Source organism: Hyla sarda, chromosome 2, assembly GCF_029499605.1.
Source record: "Hyla sarda isolate aHylSar1 chromosome 2, aHylSar1.hap1, whole genome shotgun sequence".
In the NCBI taxonomy this organism is placed as follows: domain Eukaryota; kingdom Metazoa; phylum Chordata; class Amphibia; order Anura; family Hylidae; genus Hyla; species Hyla sarda.
This window is the reverse complement of record NC_079190.1, coordinates 376,795,556-376,811,995: the sequence shown is the minus strand read 5'-3', so window position 1 is coordinate 376,811,995 and position 16,440 is coordinate 376,795,556. Positions and strand designations below refer to the sequence as shown.

The window sequence follows — 16,440 nt, the reverse complement described above, 5'->3', positions numbered from 1 at the left end:
CATTGGAATACCTTTTCCTAGAACACCAATGAGTCCTTTGGAAATGGCCCTGAAACATGAAATGAAAGGGGTCTTACACTGCTTACATGTAGACATACCCTTAAAGCACTGGCATTAACGTATATTTACGTCCGTGGCCGGCTGCCGATCTGTGTAGCGCGCTCAGAAGCTGAGCGCACTTCGTATTTGTGGGGTCCCCGTTGCTATCCGTAACCCGCGGCTAATAACGGACATCGCCGATCAGGCTGATGTCCGGTATTAACCCTTTAGACGCCGCGATCAAAGTTGATCGCGGCGTCTAAAACGGGAGAAATCCATACTGGCTAGCTAAGCAAAGCTGTTCGGGACTGCCACGGTGAAAACTCGGGGTCCCGGACAGCTGAGAGGACAGCGGGAGGTGCCTTACCTTCTTCCTGGCTGTCTGATCGGCATTTGATTGCTCCAAGTAGGGCTGGGCGGTATGACCAAATATCTGTATCACGGTATTTTTTTTTATTTTTAACTTACGGCGGTTCCACGGTATATAACGGTATTTTCACCCCCCCCAAATCATGTGACCCGCCAGCGCTGTTCTAGCCCCCCCCCCCCCCCCAAATCATGTGACCCGCCAGCGCTGTTCTAGCCCCCCCCCAAATCATGTGACCCGCCAGCACTGTTCTGCTCCCCCCCAATTAATGATCAGCCCAGCGGGGTACTACTCACATATGTCACCTTCAAGCACTGCCCTCCTCCTCTTTGTTGGGGGCCGCTGGCAATGGAACTCGCTGTACACCAGTGGTCTCCAACCTGCGGACCTCCAGTTGTTGCAAAACTACGCTGGGAGTTGTAGTTTTGCAACAGCTGGAGGTCCGCAGGTTGGAGACCACTGCTGTACGCTGTATACCTATGCCCGGGATGCAAAAGATACAGAAAATACACTTTAACTTACCTAAGTCGGCAACAGTGATAGGCTGAGTGCACTGTCATGTAAGAATCCGGCCAGAGCTCCTTACATGACAGTGGGCTCAGCCTATCACTGGCCGGGGCGGGACATCGCTCCGGCCTGTGATAGGCTGATGGCTGTCTGATGTTCCCGTCCCCAGCGTGTGGCCGACGTAGGTGAGTTACAGTTTATTTTCTTTATCTTTTGGAGCCCGGGCATAGGCATACAGCAGTGGTCTCAAACCTGCGGACCTCCAGCTGTTGCAAAACTACAACAGTCGTTGGCTGTCCGGGCATGCTGGGAGTTGTAGTTTTGCAACATCTGGATGTCTGCAGGTTGGAGACCACTGGCGTACAGTATAGAGTTCCAGCGCCTGGCGGCCCCCAACCAAGAGGAGGAGGGCAGTGCTTGTGGGTGACATATGTGAGTAGTACCCCGCTGGGCTTATTGATTGGGGGGGGGGGGGGCAGAACAGCGCTGGTGGGTCACATAGGATTAGTTCCCCGATGGGGACAGCGCTGCGCTGATAATACATTCTGTCCCTACCTATTGGTAATCTATCCCTAACCCCATCCCTGCCTTTTAAAAATGTTGTTATACCTTACAAACTTCTTCTTGGGCTGTTCTGTTTTCCTCTGCCGGAAGCCGATTTCCCCAGCCGGCGCGATGTCACCGACGTCTGCTGGGCGCCGACCTCCGCCCTCATTTCATCTATGCTGCGCTCCTGTCAGGAGCGTGCATAGATGAGCAGCGAATAGCACGGCAGGCTGCTCCGGGGTCTCCTCCTCCCTGCTAAGCAGCACAAGTGTTATCCAGGGAGGAGGAGTATAGGAGTAGCCTGCCGTGCAATATACAACTGCCGAGACCCGGGACCGTACTAATGGAGCCTCAGCCTGGCACTGATAGTGTGCGCGCGCTGTCTCCATTTCACCATTCATTCCGGGGGGGGGGGGAACAGGCTGCGCGCAAATCCAGGGAGCCAATGTGCGCAGCCCCGGCGTTCACTGCGCTCGCTCCCGCCTGTCTGATTGACAGGCAGGGAGCGAGTGCAGGCTGACTGAATTAGGACCGATTGCCCGGCTGGCATCGGTCCTAATTCACTCGTGACGTCACAGCCGGCCACTAGGAGGGAGACCCCCTAGTGGCCGGTTTTCAAATGTAAATTAAACCATTTTAAGCAAAAAAAAAAAAAAAAAACTAATAATAATAATAATAATAATAATAATTATTAATCTATAGAGATAGATATGTTTTAGTACATAAGTACTACAACATATCAAAAAAAAATTTTTGGATGACAGTGGCCATTTAATTAAACCGCACGGTCAATGGCGTACATGCAAAAAAATTCAAAAGTCCAAAATAGCGCATTTTAAAACATAAAAAAAACTAAAATGGTACTGATAAAAACTTCAGATTACGGCGCAAAAAATGAGCCCTCATACCTCCCAGTTCATGGAAAAATAAAAAAAAAAGTTATAGGGGTCAGAATGACAATTTTAAACGTATTAATTTTTGTGCATGTAGTTATGATTCTTTTCAGAAGTACAACAAAATCAAACCTATATAAAAGTAGGGTAACATTTTATGGACCTACAGAAGATTAGGTGTCATTTATACTGAAAAATGTACTACATAGAAAAGGAAGCCCCCAAAATTTACTAAATGGTGTTTTTTTTCTTCAATTTTGTCGCACAATGATTCCCACCGACGCCCCCCCCCCCCCGTTGCGCCGTAGATGTTTGGGTAAAATTACTGAGGTCATTACAAAGTAGAAATGGTGGTGCAAAAAAACAAGCCATCAAATGGAGTTTTAGGTGCAAAATTGAAAGGGTTATGATTTTTTAAAATATAAAAGGAGGAAAAAACTAAAGTGCAAAAACTAAAAATGCTTGGTCCTTAAGGGGTTAATAAGAACACAACACTAGAGCCCTGCGTGGGACTGTTTACATAATCCTGCTTCCGCTGGATTTCTGCTCCCACAAGGTGTGTGTCCAATTCTGTCCGCTCTGAAAACATTCTATCACAGCTTTTAGAGATAGACAACCCCCCCCCAGTGCAATTTCATCACCCCCTTGTGGCATCTTAATCACCCCCATTATGCCATAGACATCCCCTATCAAAAAGGATTGGGGATAAGATGTAGGATCGCGGGGGTCCCGCAGCTGAGGACCCCCACGAACTCCCTGCTGCACTCGGCGTTCGTTTACAGCGTCAGAGGCTCGTGACATCAGGGCCACACCACGTGACGTCATGCCCACGCCCCTCAATACAAGTCTATGGGAGAGGGCATGACGGCCTTCCATAGATTTGCACTGCGGAGCGTGGCCGTAACATCATGAACGGGGCGTGACCGTGATGTCACGAGCCTCTGCCCCACATCGCCAGTCATCCAAGACACGGAGCGAAGATCGCCCCATGCACTGTATGTCTGGGATGCCGCAGCAGAGATTCCGGAGGTCCCCAGCGGCGGAACCCCCGCGATCAGACATCTTATCCCCTATCCTTTGGATAGGGGATAAGATGTCTAGGGGTGGAGTACCCCTTTAAGGTGTTTGTGGGACTGTGCAGGACCTGCTGTATGTTCTGTGACCGCCTGCTCCCACACGCTCAAGACTAAAAAAAAAAACACCCGCAAGTTTAATATGGGGTCCAGTGCGATCCCCATCCTATTGCAGTCCTCTTCACTACACCCTTCTGACACTATAAGCAATCCAAAACTGTCCCCAAGTACGTTGTATCTAAATTGTACAACATTTAAACGTTTTAATTTCTAAACTGGATGGTGGGAATGTAAATACATTAGTGTGGATATCTCCAAAATAACCTTCTGTATTTCACAATAAGCTAGCTACAGACAGATTAGGCACTTTACACAGAAATATTACCATTTCCAGTGAACAGTCTAGTTGTCAATTTTATGCCCTAGATAATTTATATTCCTTTCTCTTTCTAGTAAATCAACTTCATTCTTTGTATATTGCCTTGGGAAACACATGACTAACACCAGAAATCCTCTTAAAGATCACTGCGGCACAGGCATATGAAAGAGCTCATGCAAGTACATGGACAAACAAGCACAGAGAAGTAAAGAGACGACAAATAATACCCAAATTACCTGCGCAGAGTCTGATTTCCATCCTTATCGGCTACGTGGGTTGTTTATTATGCTAAAACTCTACATGAGGCTGGAAGGCATGTGTTGTGACACTGCAGAGCTAACAGTATGAGGGGGATAGATATCTTTAATACTGGCACAAAAGTTTAAAAAATGCTCAGTAAAGGGTGTGTCTGCAACCCGAGGCAGAGGGAGAACAGGCTCAGTGGGTTTAGCAAGTCTATAGATTTTCCCTCTTGGTTATGGAACCAGCTTAGTGTCTGTATGCTACTCACTGGGAATGTACATGTCATGCTCCAACCAACCACGACTCGGGAATGTCATATGATCCAAACAAAGGATATTATGTCTTATTTCTGCTAAGCTAAGGACAGAGCACGCCAACAACACACAAATGAAGAGACGCAAAGGAACGCGTAATTAAAGGAAAACTGTCACATGTTCACTCCAGCACTAACCACAGGTACTGACGGATAAGTGCGGGGGACGCCGATTCATATGATCGTTACCTTGCCCAGATGCGTCCAGACGTAATCTTAGTTTTTCTATATATGCAAATGTGTTTAGTGCTGGAGTGAACATGTGACAGTTTTCCTTTGAACTACAAACCGCTCTCACTTTCTTCTCTACTTTACATAAGATTTATGTATCTTGCATTTCCAATCTCTGATTCATCTTGAGTTGCCAGATGAGTAAATCTATTCCGCACAAAACCAAATAATTCAGAATTTCTCAAAAATTTGGCAATTCAGAGAATCTGAAAATTTTGAGATTCATTTTGGACAAACCTCTCAAAATGGTGGCTGCCACATTTCCTGCACTGTCCATAATGTTGCATGCTGTACTGCTGCTGCGACTTCTAAAGATGAGCAAAGTTACAGTACTTCGATTCTGCACGAACCTCGCGGCTTGGCGGTTGCCGACTTTAGTTTGCGTAAATTCGTTCAGCTTTCAGGTGCTCCGGTGGGCTGGAAAAGGTGGATACAGTCCTAGGAGACTCTCCTAGGACTGTATCCATCTTTTCCACAGGAGCACCTGAAGGCTGAACTAATTTATGCAGACTGATTTATGCCACAAAGTTTGTGCAGAATTGAAGTACTACAACTTCGCTCATCTCTAGCTACTTCATCTACACAGCCACATACTACTTTTGTTGTCCATCATTTTCCATATACTGTAGCGCTGTACACAGCTGCACATATCCTGCATTGACCACAATAATGCATACAATACTGCTGCTACTATTAGTACTAGATATACCCAACTGCACATCTCCTGTGTTGTTGCTGCTACTATTACTAATAGACCCACACAGTCTTGTATAAACTGTGCAATCCATCATTTTCCACACTGTACTGCTGTCGCTACTACCCTGCACAGCCTCATATCTTCTGCGTTGTCCATCATGTTGCATACCGTACTGCTGCTATTCCCACATTTCAGGTCTTGCATAATACTTCAATACTGGGAATTATTTCCAGTCCAGGATAAATATATATAAGACCCAGAAACCTAGGAGACCTCAGTGTGTCATAGGCAATTTTTTGGGGGGTAATTTCAAGTTGGGCTGAATCCAATCTGACGGTTGATTCTAAAGAAATGGACCCAAAATTAATTTTGGGGAAATTGCTCATCTCTAGTAGACATGCAACCTCTAACACTGCAGTAACCACATAGACAAATAAATAAGAAAAGGGTGACATTTCATAGTAGGACACATCTATTACCAGTGCCTGTTTCATCTGTATATTTTTAGATAAAAATTAAAATGGCTCCTATTCCACTTTTTCTATATGCACCACAGGGTTAGTAAACACATTGGACTAGGCCAGTGTTTCCCAACAAGGGTGCCTCCAGATGTTGCAAAACTACAACTCCCAGCATGCCTGGACAGCCCTTGGCTGTCCAGGCATGCTGGGAGTTGTAGTTTTGCAACACCTGGAGGCACCCTTGTTGGGAAACACTGGCCTAGATTTATCAAACTGTGCGAGAGAAAACGTGGAGTGATTTTTCCACAGCGGCCAATCACAGCTCAGATAACAAGCTGTGGTAAAGTGAAAGCGGAGCTGTGATTGGTCGCTGTGGGAAATCTCTACAGTTTTTCTCTCACACAGCTTGATAAATCTGGGCCAATGTATGTATAAAAATGTGGAGAGTCTGGATTGAACAGGCATTGCGTTATTCTGTAACATGAAGGTAGTTGCACCAATCAGCAAAAGAAATAGGGGCCACATTGTTTTTTATCAAGCCATCTTCTCTATGCATTTCTCCTGACAACTAATTCTAATTCCACATGGACTGGGAATCTGCAGGCCTTTACCATGATCACAAGACACTCCGCTTTCAGATTGCAGTGCTCCTTTATTTGCCTTTGTAAAATCCACAGGCGGGTCAGCTGTTCCTCCAGGACTCTCTGGTTGCTGTGTTGCAAAGTCCAAACCTGGTGAAGCACAGGCGGGGAGGGAGGGATGAAGGCCTGGCACATCCGTCATGCCAGCTGGAAGGTCACCGTGAAAGGCACTGTAAGTGTTCGAGGCCTCTGAAGAGCGTCCTGAATGACAAGAAGGGGGGTGAAAGTTTTCACAACCACAGATTCCCTCATCTTCCTCAGAGTCGTGACCAGAATGCCGCTCATGAAGCTCCTCAGAAGTATCCTGGCAGATCACTGAAGCTTGGGTTTGAAGCTCATCTTGTCCCCATGTCCCATAATGACAAGTTTCATAGCCACGGCCGGCTAAGTCTTGAACAGAACCTGCTGTCCTTTTAGAATCCTGCAAAAGTGAAGCGGCTTCATCATCCGGCTGACCGCCCAGCTTCTGAAGAAGAAAATGATGGCAGCGTCCACACCACTGACAACAAACACGGTTCCCCATTATCCTCGATGAGAACTTTATAACGTGTATATTATAAAAGGACAAGCACTCCTCACCCTGTGTAGCTCCGAACTTGTCCCTTGTGATGTTACTATTAATAAAAGGAGACTGAAGCTGACTAGCCAGGAGATCCTGGAAGTAATTCTAAAGGGTGGTGCATGGGCTACAAAAGTTTCCTTGGCTCTGGGCCAGTACTGGGCATCTTACAAGGCCCAGAACCTTTCAAATCACAGTGGATGTTATGGATACATAAACTAGAGGCATGTGTATTAAGCAGAGGCCAAAACCAGGGACACAGAGGCCCTGATTTACTAAGAGTGGAGTGTAGGTTTTGTTGTGTTTTTTGCTGTTCCGACCTTTTTTTTCCATGGTATTTGCTAATTTACTCGGCTTTTGGAAACATTATACATGCTTTAAAGTGCAGGCTTTTCTTCCCAGAAAATTCACATGATTTTCAGAAAAGACAAGTGATTTTGGATGAAATGTTGGGGAACACGCCTCTTTTTTCACTCTGAGCGTTTCTGATTCTGTCGGGTTTTTTCTGTCGCACATTCAAAATTTACACAAAATCTAGGCGCACAACCCGACAAAAAAAGTTAGTAAATGAGGGCCAGAGTCCTTCTGTAATAGCAAATTGTCTTTAACTCTTTAGTTCCAAGTCCACAAAGCCGCTATACATGCTGCACATTTTTGTGATCAGGCTGGTGAGCTAATACAGTGTAGTATCAATTGCCCAACACCATTGCCCTATAGTTGTCAGCAGTAAAAAAAAAAAAAAAAAAATACTTTTCATATAAACTTTTTAATGCATATTGACAAAAACTAGCTCAATTTAACAGCCCCATTCAACATTGTGGCTTTCTATCACTTATTCCCATATATTTGAACTAAAGGACTTTTTACATGGGCCAAGAGCTGCACTCAGCCATTACACAACTCAATTATTATGAAGGCCTGTTCAGACAATAATCAGCCTTTGTACATTGGTCTTAAAGCATGAACTGTGGTGCACACTCTCATACAAAAAGAACCCAATGGGTTGCACAATGCATGCATGCTTTGGGACAACTTTGTGGTATATTTCCCCCTTGAAATACACAGCAGAATTTGAGCCTAGCCTCAGCTTTCTGCCACATTTTTAATCTTTAACACTGTGGAAATAGGCAATTATTTATTAACAATAGGGCTATTAACAACGCAGGCCTGACCCATTGTCCTCATCATAATCCCAGCCTAAACTGGTAAATTACATAGGGAAATAATTTTCTTGACTCTGCAGGACATTAAGTATCAATGTGCATGAGGATGGTAACGGAGTCATTAAAACAGCGTATTATAGGAAACAGTATATTACAGGAAAAATGTCTGCCACCGGGTTCATGGACAACATATGGACACATGTAAGCTGGCTGCGCTGGAAACAGAGAGCAGTTCATCATCACATTGCTGACAGAGCTGTGACCTTGGGTCTGTGTTTCCACCATCTGAACTCCCAAAATGCACTGCTGTCTGGAAATTAGAAACCACTGAAATTCTGATTTTAGCTTTAAACACAGAGAAATGTGAAACTTAACATGAGTACACAGTAGGCCATGTGCCTGTTCTTGAGGATACTCAGAATCTCATGCTGTGTCCAGCTATGAACCATGATCGTGCACACAGAGAGGGGAATTTATCAAACCATTTAGACTGCTTTTTCCGTCTAAATTTGTTGCATGAAAAGTTGCAGGCAGGCAGTCACAGGTTTCTGTGAAACTTCATTTAGAACGATTAAAGGGGTGCTCTGCTGCTAAACATCTTATCCCCTGTCTAAAGGAGAGGGGATAAGATTTCTGATCGCAGGGGATCTGGCGGCTGGGACAAGGGGACGTGACAGCTAGTACATAGGAGTCACGCCTCCTCCCATAGACATGAATGGAGAGGGCGTGATGGCTGTAGTCACCCGTCATGGAGCAAAGTTTGCTCCATGCACTGGATGATTGCGTCGGAGATCGTGTGGTGTTCCAGCAGCCAAACCCCCGCAATCAGAATTCTTATCCCCTATCCTTTGGATAAGGGATGAGATGTTTAGAAGCAGAGTACCCCTTTAAATCATTACGATGAAGTGTTCTTATTTAGAGCACTTTGTGCAGTGGTCACTGATCACGTGCGACTTGAAATGTTGCACAAATGTCGCACGGGCCAGATTAAGACGTTATCACAGGTCAGTTTAACCCTGGCATATAGAACTATGCAACAACTGTATTTAGGTCTGTGCAACATTTTATACAACTGTCGCACAGCTGACACTTCTCTGTGACATTTAAACAGAATTAAGTAGAACTCTTTGTAGGGATCGACTGATATTTTCGGCCAATATTCACGATTTTTGACATTATCGGTATCTGCAATTACCTTGCAGATATGCCGATAATGCCCCGCCCCCGACCGCCGGGGGAATAGCCGATAACTTATACCGGAATATCGGTATAAGTTATCGGCTATCGGCCTCAAAGTTAACATATTATCGGTATCGGCCCTAAAAAAATCAATATCGGTCGATCCCTAGTTCTATGGTGATTCATCAGTCTGTGCCCATTTGATAAATTTGGCGCATGTCAACCAAATTCCCCTCACAAACACATAAATGATTTCCTAACACTGCTTAAATTTCCCCACGAACCCTCTGGCTTTGCAGAGAGTGGGTTTGAAGCCTGGTGATCACTTAGTGATCGAATTACCTGTCTAGACTTCAGCAGCTAGCAGCAGACTCATAAGAGGGTTGGCGTCAGTTCACACCACATGCAGTTTTGATGCATTTACTTATTAAGTATGCTTGACCCATAATTACAACTGAGGTATTTAAAGAAGTAGTCCAGTGGTGAACAACTTATCCCCTTTCCTAAGGATAGGGGATAAGTTGCAGATCGCGGGGGGGCCCGACCGCTGGGGCCCCCCTGCGATCTCCTGTACGAGGCCCCGACAGCCCGCGGGAAGGGGGCGTGTCGACCACCGCACGAAGCCTTCGGCAATCTCCGGCTCTGTCATAGTGATGTATTGAGGGGGCGTGTCGGCTGCCTCTTCCAGCGGTGGTCGCCAATCGCTGTCTGGCCGGAGAGCCGGGACCCCGTACAGAGAGATCGCAGGGGGCCCCAACGGTCGGACCCCCCGTGATCTCAAACTTATCTCCTATCCTTAGGATAGGGGATACGTTTTTCACCACTGGACTACCCCTTTAATTTGAAGCCTTCAGACTATGTTCACATGTTACATTTTTTTAGCTTTTTAACCTCATTTTTTATAGCAATTTGTGCAATCACAGTAAAACAGTGCCATTTTCCTGCAATTACAGAAAAAAATCCCATAAAATAAAAAAAGTACAAAAAACACAGAAAAAATGTAAAGTGTGAACAAAGCTTCAGTGAAGGTGTAAAACTACTATACTCTGATCCCATACAGATATCTACAGCAACAGTATACAAATGGAACTGGGAGGGGTATGTGAGCAGCTAAGAGGGATTCTGTAGTTCATTCATCATTGCGATTTACTGTGGATCAGACTGGTGGTCACATGACCATGTTACAGTAAGGATTATCAGATGCAGCTGTGCTGGAATGAAACAAATGGCACTGTAGGTCTAGTGATGGCAAGTGTGCATGATATAGACAAAAACGGGGTGCTTCCTTGAAGTATACTTGCAATTAAAGAAAAAATATATATATTTTAACACGTCACAGAGACTTGTCAAAAGTTTTGATCAGTCATGGTCTCAGTAATGGGAGCTCCATGACCAAAACAATGAGCAAGAAGGAGAAATCTCTGTTCAGTGGAGTGATTCACTGAAGCACACACTCGTCCTCGCTCATTCTGGTGAATGGTTGGGGGTCTCAACACAGATATCCTGACCGATCTAAACTTCTGACAGGTCATTGTAAAAAGGTTTTAACAATGACAGGGACACTTTAAAGGGTTTAGCTGTCATTTTGGGCAAATAAACCATCAATTGGGCCAGGAGTGTGGCCATAATATGGACATTAAATCTATCCACAGAGGCCATCTTAAATGCAGATTATGCAAATTAAAGAGAAAATAATGGGAAAGATTCATGAAATGCTGTGTAGAGAAAAAGTGGTGCAGTTGCCCATAGTAACCAATCCAATCGCTTCATTCATTTTTCCAGAGGCCTTTTAAAAACTAATTCGATCTGTGTTTAAAAATCAGCACTTGCAATCTGCAGGGTTTTCACAGATCTTAACTCTACTCCACAAGGTCATGGGTCCCCAAGGATCACTTATGTGTAAAGGGAATGAAGGCTAGCCTGTCTGCTTCAGTCCCACAGGAAAGAGCTACTGGATGACAAATTGCTGAAAAGTCATTTTTGGATATTATAGGAAGGTCTCAAAATACAGGGGGCTGAAAGAGTACCTGATGGCCACTGCCCACCGCAGACACTTTATTCTTTATTATCATTTTTTGTGTTGCACTAAACCATAAGTCAATATCACCAGGACCCTGTGGGGGTCCTAAAAAAACAAAAACTATTTAACAGGGTGAATGCAATTAAAACAAAAAAAAAACAAAAAACTATTTGAATTTCTGCAGCAACCTATGTTGATTTTCAGCACTGTAATGTATGTTGTTAATACCCACCACATTCATTTTTGGGGCCTAAATGCAGCTTTTTTTGGACATTAGAACAAACCATAATGAAGGTGTTTTAATATTCTAACTTACACTGGAAAAACAATGATCTCATTAGTTGCTATGGAAACCTCTCCACTTTCGTCCACACTATTTGTTACAATGAGATTCAGGGTCCCTCTTTTAGCAAAGTTCATGTATCTTTTATGTGTTAGATATGGCCTGCAGGAACCAGGAAGCAGCAGACTTGTGAGCAGGGGGTCCGTTCAGGAGATTGTGGAGGGTCTCAAAGGTTGGACCCCCCCCAGAAATTCCCTGTGGATAGGGGGTAATTGTGGATAACCGCTTTATTGTTCAGGGTGGCTGCACAAAAAAACAGAGCACCGGCAACTAAGCAGCTTCTGTAACTTGTGATCTGTGGAAGCAGTGTAGCTGACAGTGCTACATTCTGTACACAATGCCCAATAAAGAGTTACACAAACAGTATCTCCGGCTATCCCATAGAGATACATGTAGGGATGTGTCGACCACTGCTTTGTGTCGTAGTCAACGATAATCCGTGCACAGAGTGGAGGCCAGGCAGGAGATTGCAGGGGGTCCCAGCGGTCGGACCCTCCATGATCCTGTGGATACGGGATAAAATGTTTTACAATGTTCTGCTCCGGACTCGGAGTACCCCTTTAACCTCTATGGGAGTTATGTAAACTGTGTAAAACAGCCCATTTGTCTGTTTACAACTTCCTGACCACCTTCAGCGGCTGCAAGCAAGCCAGAGCGGGCCATTGATCGTGAGGTCCCAGAGGTGGGTCCTGCAACTATCAGACATTTATGGAATATCCTGTGGATATGACTTACCGTATTTTTCGCCCTATAGGACGCACCGGCGTATAAGACGCACCCAATTTATAGGTGCAAAATCTAAAAAAATAAAGATTTTGCAACCTGCGGACCTCCCGATGTTGCAAAACTACAACTCCCAGCATGCCCGGACAGCCGTTGGCTGTCTGGGCATGCTGGGAGTTGTAGTTTTGCAACATCGGGAGGTCCGCAGATTGAAGACCACTGCATAGGAGGTAATACTCACATGTCCCCGCCGCTCCGGACCCGTCACCGCTGCCCTGGATGTCGCTCCATCGCTGTCGCCGTGTCCCCGTCGCTCCGGAACGTCTCTGCTGCCGGCCGGGTATCCTCGCTCTCCGTCGCCGCCATCACGTCGTTACGCACGCCGACGCACGTACGCAACAACGAGGAAGGAGAGCGCCGGCCATACAGGGGATCCCCGAACGGAGAAGACACTGAGGAGGCAGGTAAGGTCCCTCCCGGAGTCCTGTAAGCACTAACCCGACTATTCAGTTGGGCTGTTCGGGACCGCCGCGGTGAAATCGCGGCGGTCCCGAACAGCCCGAATGAACAGCCGGGTTAGTGTCACTTTCCCTTCAGACGCGGCAGTCTGCTTTGATCGCCGCGTCTGAAGGGTTAATACAGGGCATCACCGCGATCGGTGATGTCCTGTATTAGCCACGGGTCCCGGCCGTTGGTGGCCGCAGGGACCGCCGCGATAGGGGTGTATTCGCCGTATAAGACGCACCGACCTTTTCCCCCCAGTTTTGGGGAAGAAAAAGTGCGTCTTATACGGCCAAAAATACGGTAAATATACAGATGTGGATATCCCCTATAAGCCTACGACTACATTAGGCAGCAGAACACATCGCATGGCCACAGATCGCAGCGTTGCACTCCCTGCATCACAGCTAATGTGGTCAAATCACAACCTGCAACAACCTGGAGGTCACAAGAAGTTGTAATCTGGGTTCTCTATTAATTGTCAGGTCTGGTTCGCATCTACCCCACAGCAGTATGCCGGGAGATACACTAGCTGTGGTACACCCATAGACTTCAATTATCCTAATGTAGTCAAAAGTATGTCCCTTTTGGCAACAATATTTTTGTGGTGCATACTACACCTTTCTGTACTGTACAAAAATAAATAAATACATTTGTGTGTGGTACAGATGTAAATGTACCCTAAAAGTATGCTGTAGTATCCTCATAGGGGAGAATTGTCAAAACCTGTCTAGAGGAAAAGTTGCTGAGCTGCCCATCAGATGTTTGTTTTTTTCCTTTGTTTTTCAGAGGCCTTTTCAAAAATGAAAGAGGCGATCTGATTGGTTGCTATTAGAGATGAGCGAAGTTACAGTAATTCGATTTGTCACGGACTTCTCGGCTCGGCAGTTGCTGACTTTAGCCTGCATAAATGAGTTCAGCCTTCAGGTGATCCCGTGGGCTGCAAAAGGTGGATACAGTCCTAGGAGGGTCTCCACCTTTTCCAGCCCACCGAAGCACCTGAAAGCAGAACTATTTTATGCAGGCTAAAGTAAGCAAACGCCGAGCCGAGAAGTTTGTGACAAATCAAAATTACTGTAACTTCGCTCATCTCTAGTTGCTATGGGCAACTCAGCAACTTTTCCTCTGAACAGGTTTTAATAAATCTCCCCCACAGACTTTCATTATGCTAACATAGTTAAAGGGGTACTCCGGCGCTAAGACATCTTATCCCCTATCCGCTGGGGACCCCCGTGATCTTCCACGCCGCACCCCATTAGAATCAGTCCCCAGAGCGTGTTCACTCCGGGTCTAATTACTGGCGATCACGGGGACGAAGCAAAGTGACGTCACACTCTGCCCCCTCAGTGCAAGCCTATGGGAGGGGGCGGAGCTGTGCCATCACTATGCTCCATCCTCATGGTCAAGATAGACTCAGCCTGAGGACCTTCAGCGGTTCCGGAAGCCGCTAAAGGAGGGTGCTGCCGCTAAAGATGGGAGCTGCATGGAGCCCCGCAATCGGACATCTTATCCCCTATCATTTGGATAGGGGATAAGATGTCTAGGGGCAGAGTACGCCTTTAAGAGTAGGTTTTGCCCTCTGTATGACTTCTATTTTTTGGGGGTATGGAAAAGCTCTGCATACTATGCTTTTCTGTACCACAAAATACAAATCAGATGTAAAACACACATTCTTTTATATTAATGACATATGGTGTGCTATAGGTATACGTATATATACGTTTAAAAACACATCTGTTTTTTTGTTGCTGGTTTTACAATTTTACATATTAAAAAAATATATGTGTATATAATAAAAACGTACGCATCCCTGAACAGAATTGGTTTTGTTTTGGTACATACGTTTGTGTTATAGGTCAGTCGTATGTGTATGGTCCAGATGTGAACCTACCCTAAACAGTACCTAAATGCATGCTGCTGCATACCCATAGACTTCCATTATGCCAATGTAATCAACAGTATGTCACTGTTGGCTGAGTTTTTTCCCCCTGCATGATTTACTTCATTTCTTGTGTGTGCTATAGAAAAGTTCTGCACACCACGCTTTTCTGTTTGACAAAATAAAAAAAATTGTTTATGAACGTATACATCTTTTCTCCATATAAGTATGTTAGTGACAACGGTATGTTAAAAATATGTGCCTTTTTGATTTTTTATAAAAAGCGTATACGCTTAAGACACATACAAACGTACCAAAGCGTATACAATAAAAATGTACGCAACATCAGGCCAAATTGGTCTTGTTTGGCCACATATATTAGTAGTATAAGTGTGACATGTATGTATAGAATAAGTGTGAACATAGTCTTACAGAAACAGCACATTTACTCCCATTAGCTGCGTTGCAAACATCTATATTGCGATATTTGGCCATGTGATGGAAGTTGCTGCCATAGTTGCCGTGTAACCCCAGGAATCTGCAACAAAAACCTGCCTGAGGGTCTGGATGCAGATAGACCCATTCATTGGGACTAAGGCTGTATTCACATCTCGTTTTTGCAATACGGTTCCCGTATCAGTTTTTTTTTTGTAAAAAAAATAAAATAAAAAAAAATAAACGTATGTCTCAAAACCGGACCGAACCGTGTACAACCATATAGACCTCTGTACGGTTTTAAACTGTATAAGGTTTGAAAACAGATGTCCGGTTGCATATGGTTTAATGTTTTTTCGGGGGGAAAAACGGATACGGTTTTATGTTTGTCCTTAATTAAATAAAGTTATTCTTGTCCTATTTGTGGGAAGAACTTTTGGTGTGCACTGCGCATGTGCAAACTGCAAAACCGTATTGTGCAAACCGGATGGAACCGTACGCACATACGGTTCAGTACGGTTCCCATAGACCACCATTTAAAAAAAAAAACAAAAAAAAACGATACGGGTTGGATCCGGTTTTTCCCCCGGACGTAAAACCGCAGTAGACTACGGTTTTGTGTACGGGGAAAAAGACTGATAATGATTCAAAACGTACACAACCGGACGCTACAGTTGGCATACGATTTTATATTAAATCTCTATCCATACGGTTTGCAATACGGTTCCATACGTTTTTTTTTTTTCACTGAAACCGGATACGGGAACCGTATTGCAAAAGTCCAGGACACCCAACATGGATTTAGTGTCAGAGAACTAATGTGTCTGTGTGAACTATATCCTGTAGATTTCAGGTCTGTTCCTTTGAGATCAGAAGTTATTGAGGAATGGATAAAGATTACATCAGTGTTTCCCAACCAGGGTGCCTCCAGCTGTTGCAAAACTACAACTCCCAGCATGCCCGGACAGCCTTTGGCTGTCCGGGCATGCTGGGAGTTGCAGTTTTACAACAGCTGGAGGCACACTGGTTGGGAAACACTGGATTAGCCCTTGTGAACCATTTACTATCCTATACTAAACGCCAATGATGGAGAAGTCACAAATAGGCGTCTCGCTCCGGTACAAAAAGAGTTAATCTTAGAGTCCTCTATGTCCGGCTCCGTCACCTAGCGTTCACTTCCTATTTCCACTCAGCCTCAGCATGGCGCGCAATCACTTCCGGGTTTATAGAGCGCTACCAAGTACCCTG

General features: G+C 45.0%; 1 protein-coding gene across 3 annotated transcripts in view; it reads right to left on the bottom strand.

Annotated features, from left to right (window-relative positions):
• The window catches only part of CLUH (clustered mitochondria homolog), a 92,144-nt gene that overhangs the window by 68,930 nt on the left and 6,774 nt on the right, over positions 1-16,440 (bottom strand). For 2 of the 3 annotated variants that reach the window (XM_056558453.1, XM_056558452.1), the window contains exon 1: positions 6,361-7,432. The exons of the other annotated variant lie outside the window; for it this stretch is intronic. In XM_056558453.1, coding sequence (XP_056414428.1) covers positions 6,361-6,913 — 553 coding nt within the window. In that variant the 5' untranslated portion in view covers positions 6,914-7,432. Of the gene's footprint in view, positions 1-6,360; positions 7,433-16,440 lie in introns of those variants that run through there. 3 annotated transcript variants of the gene reach the window in all.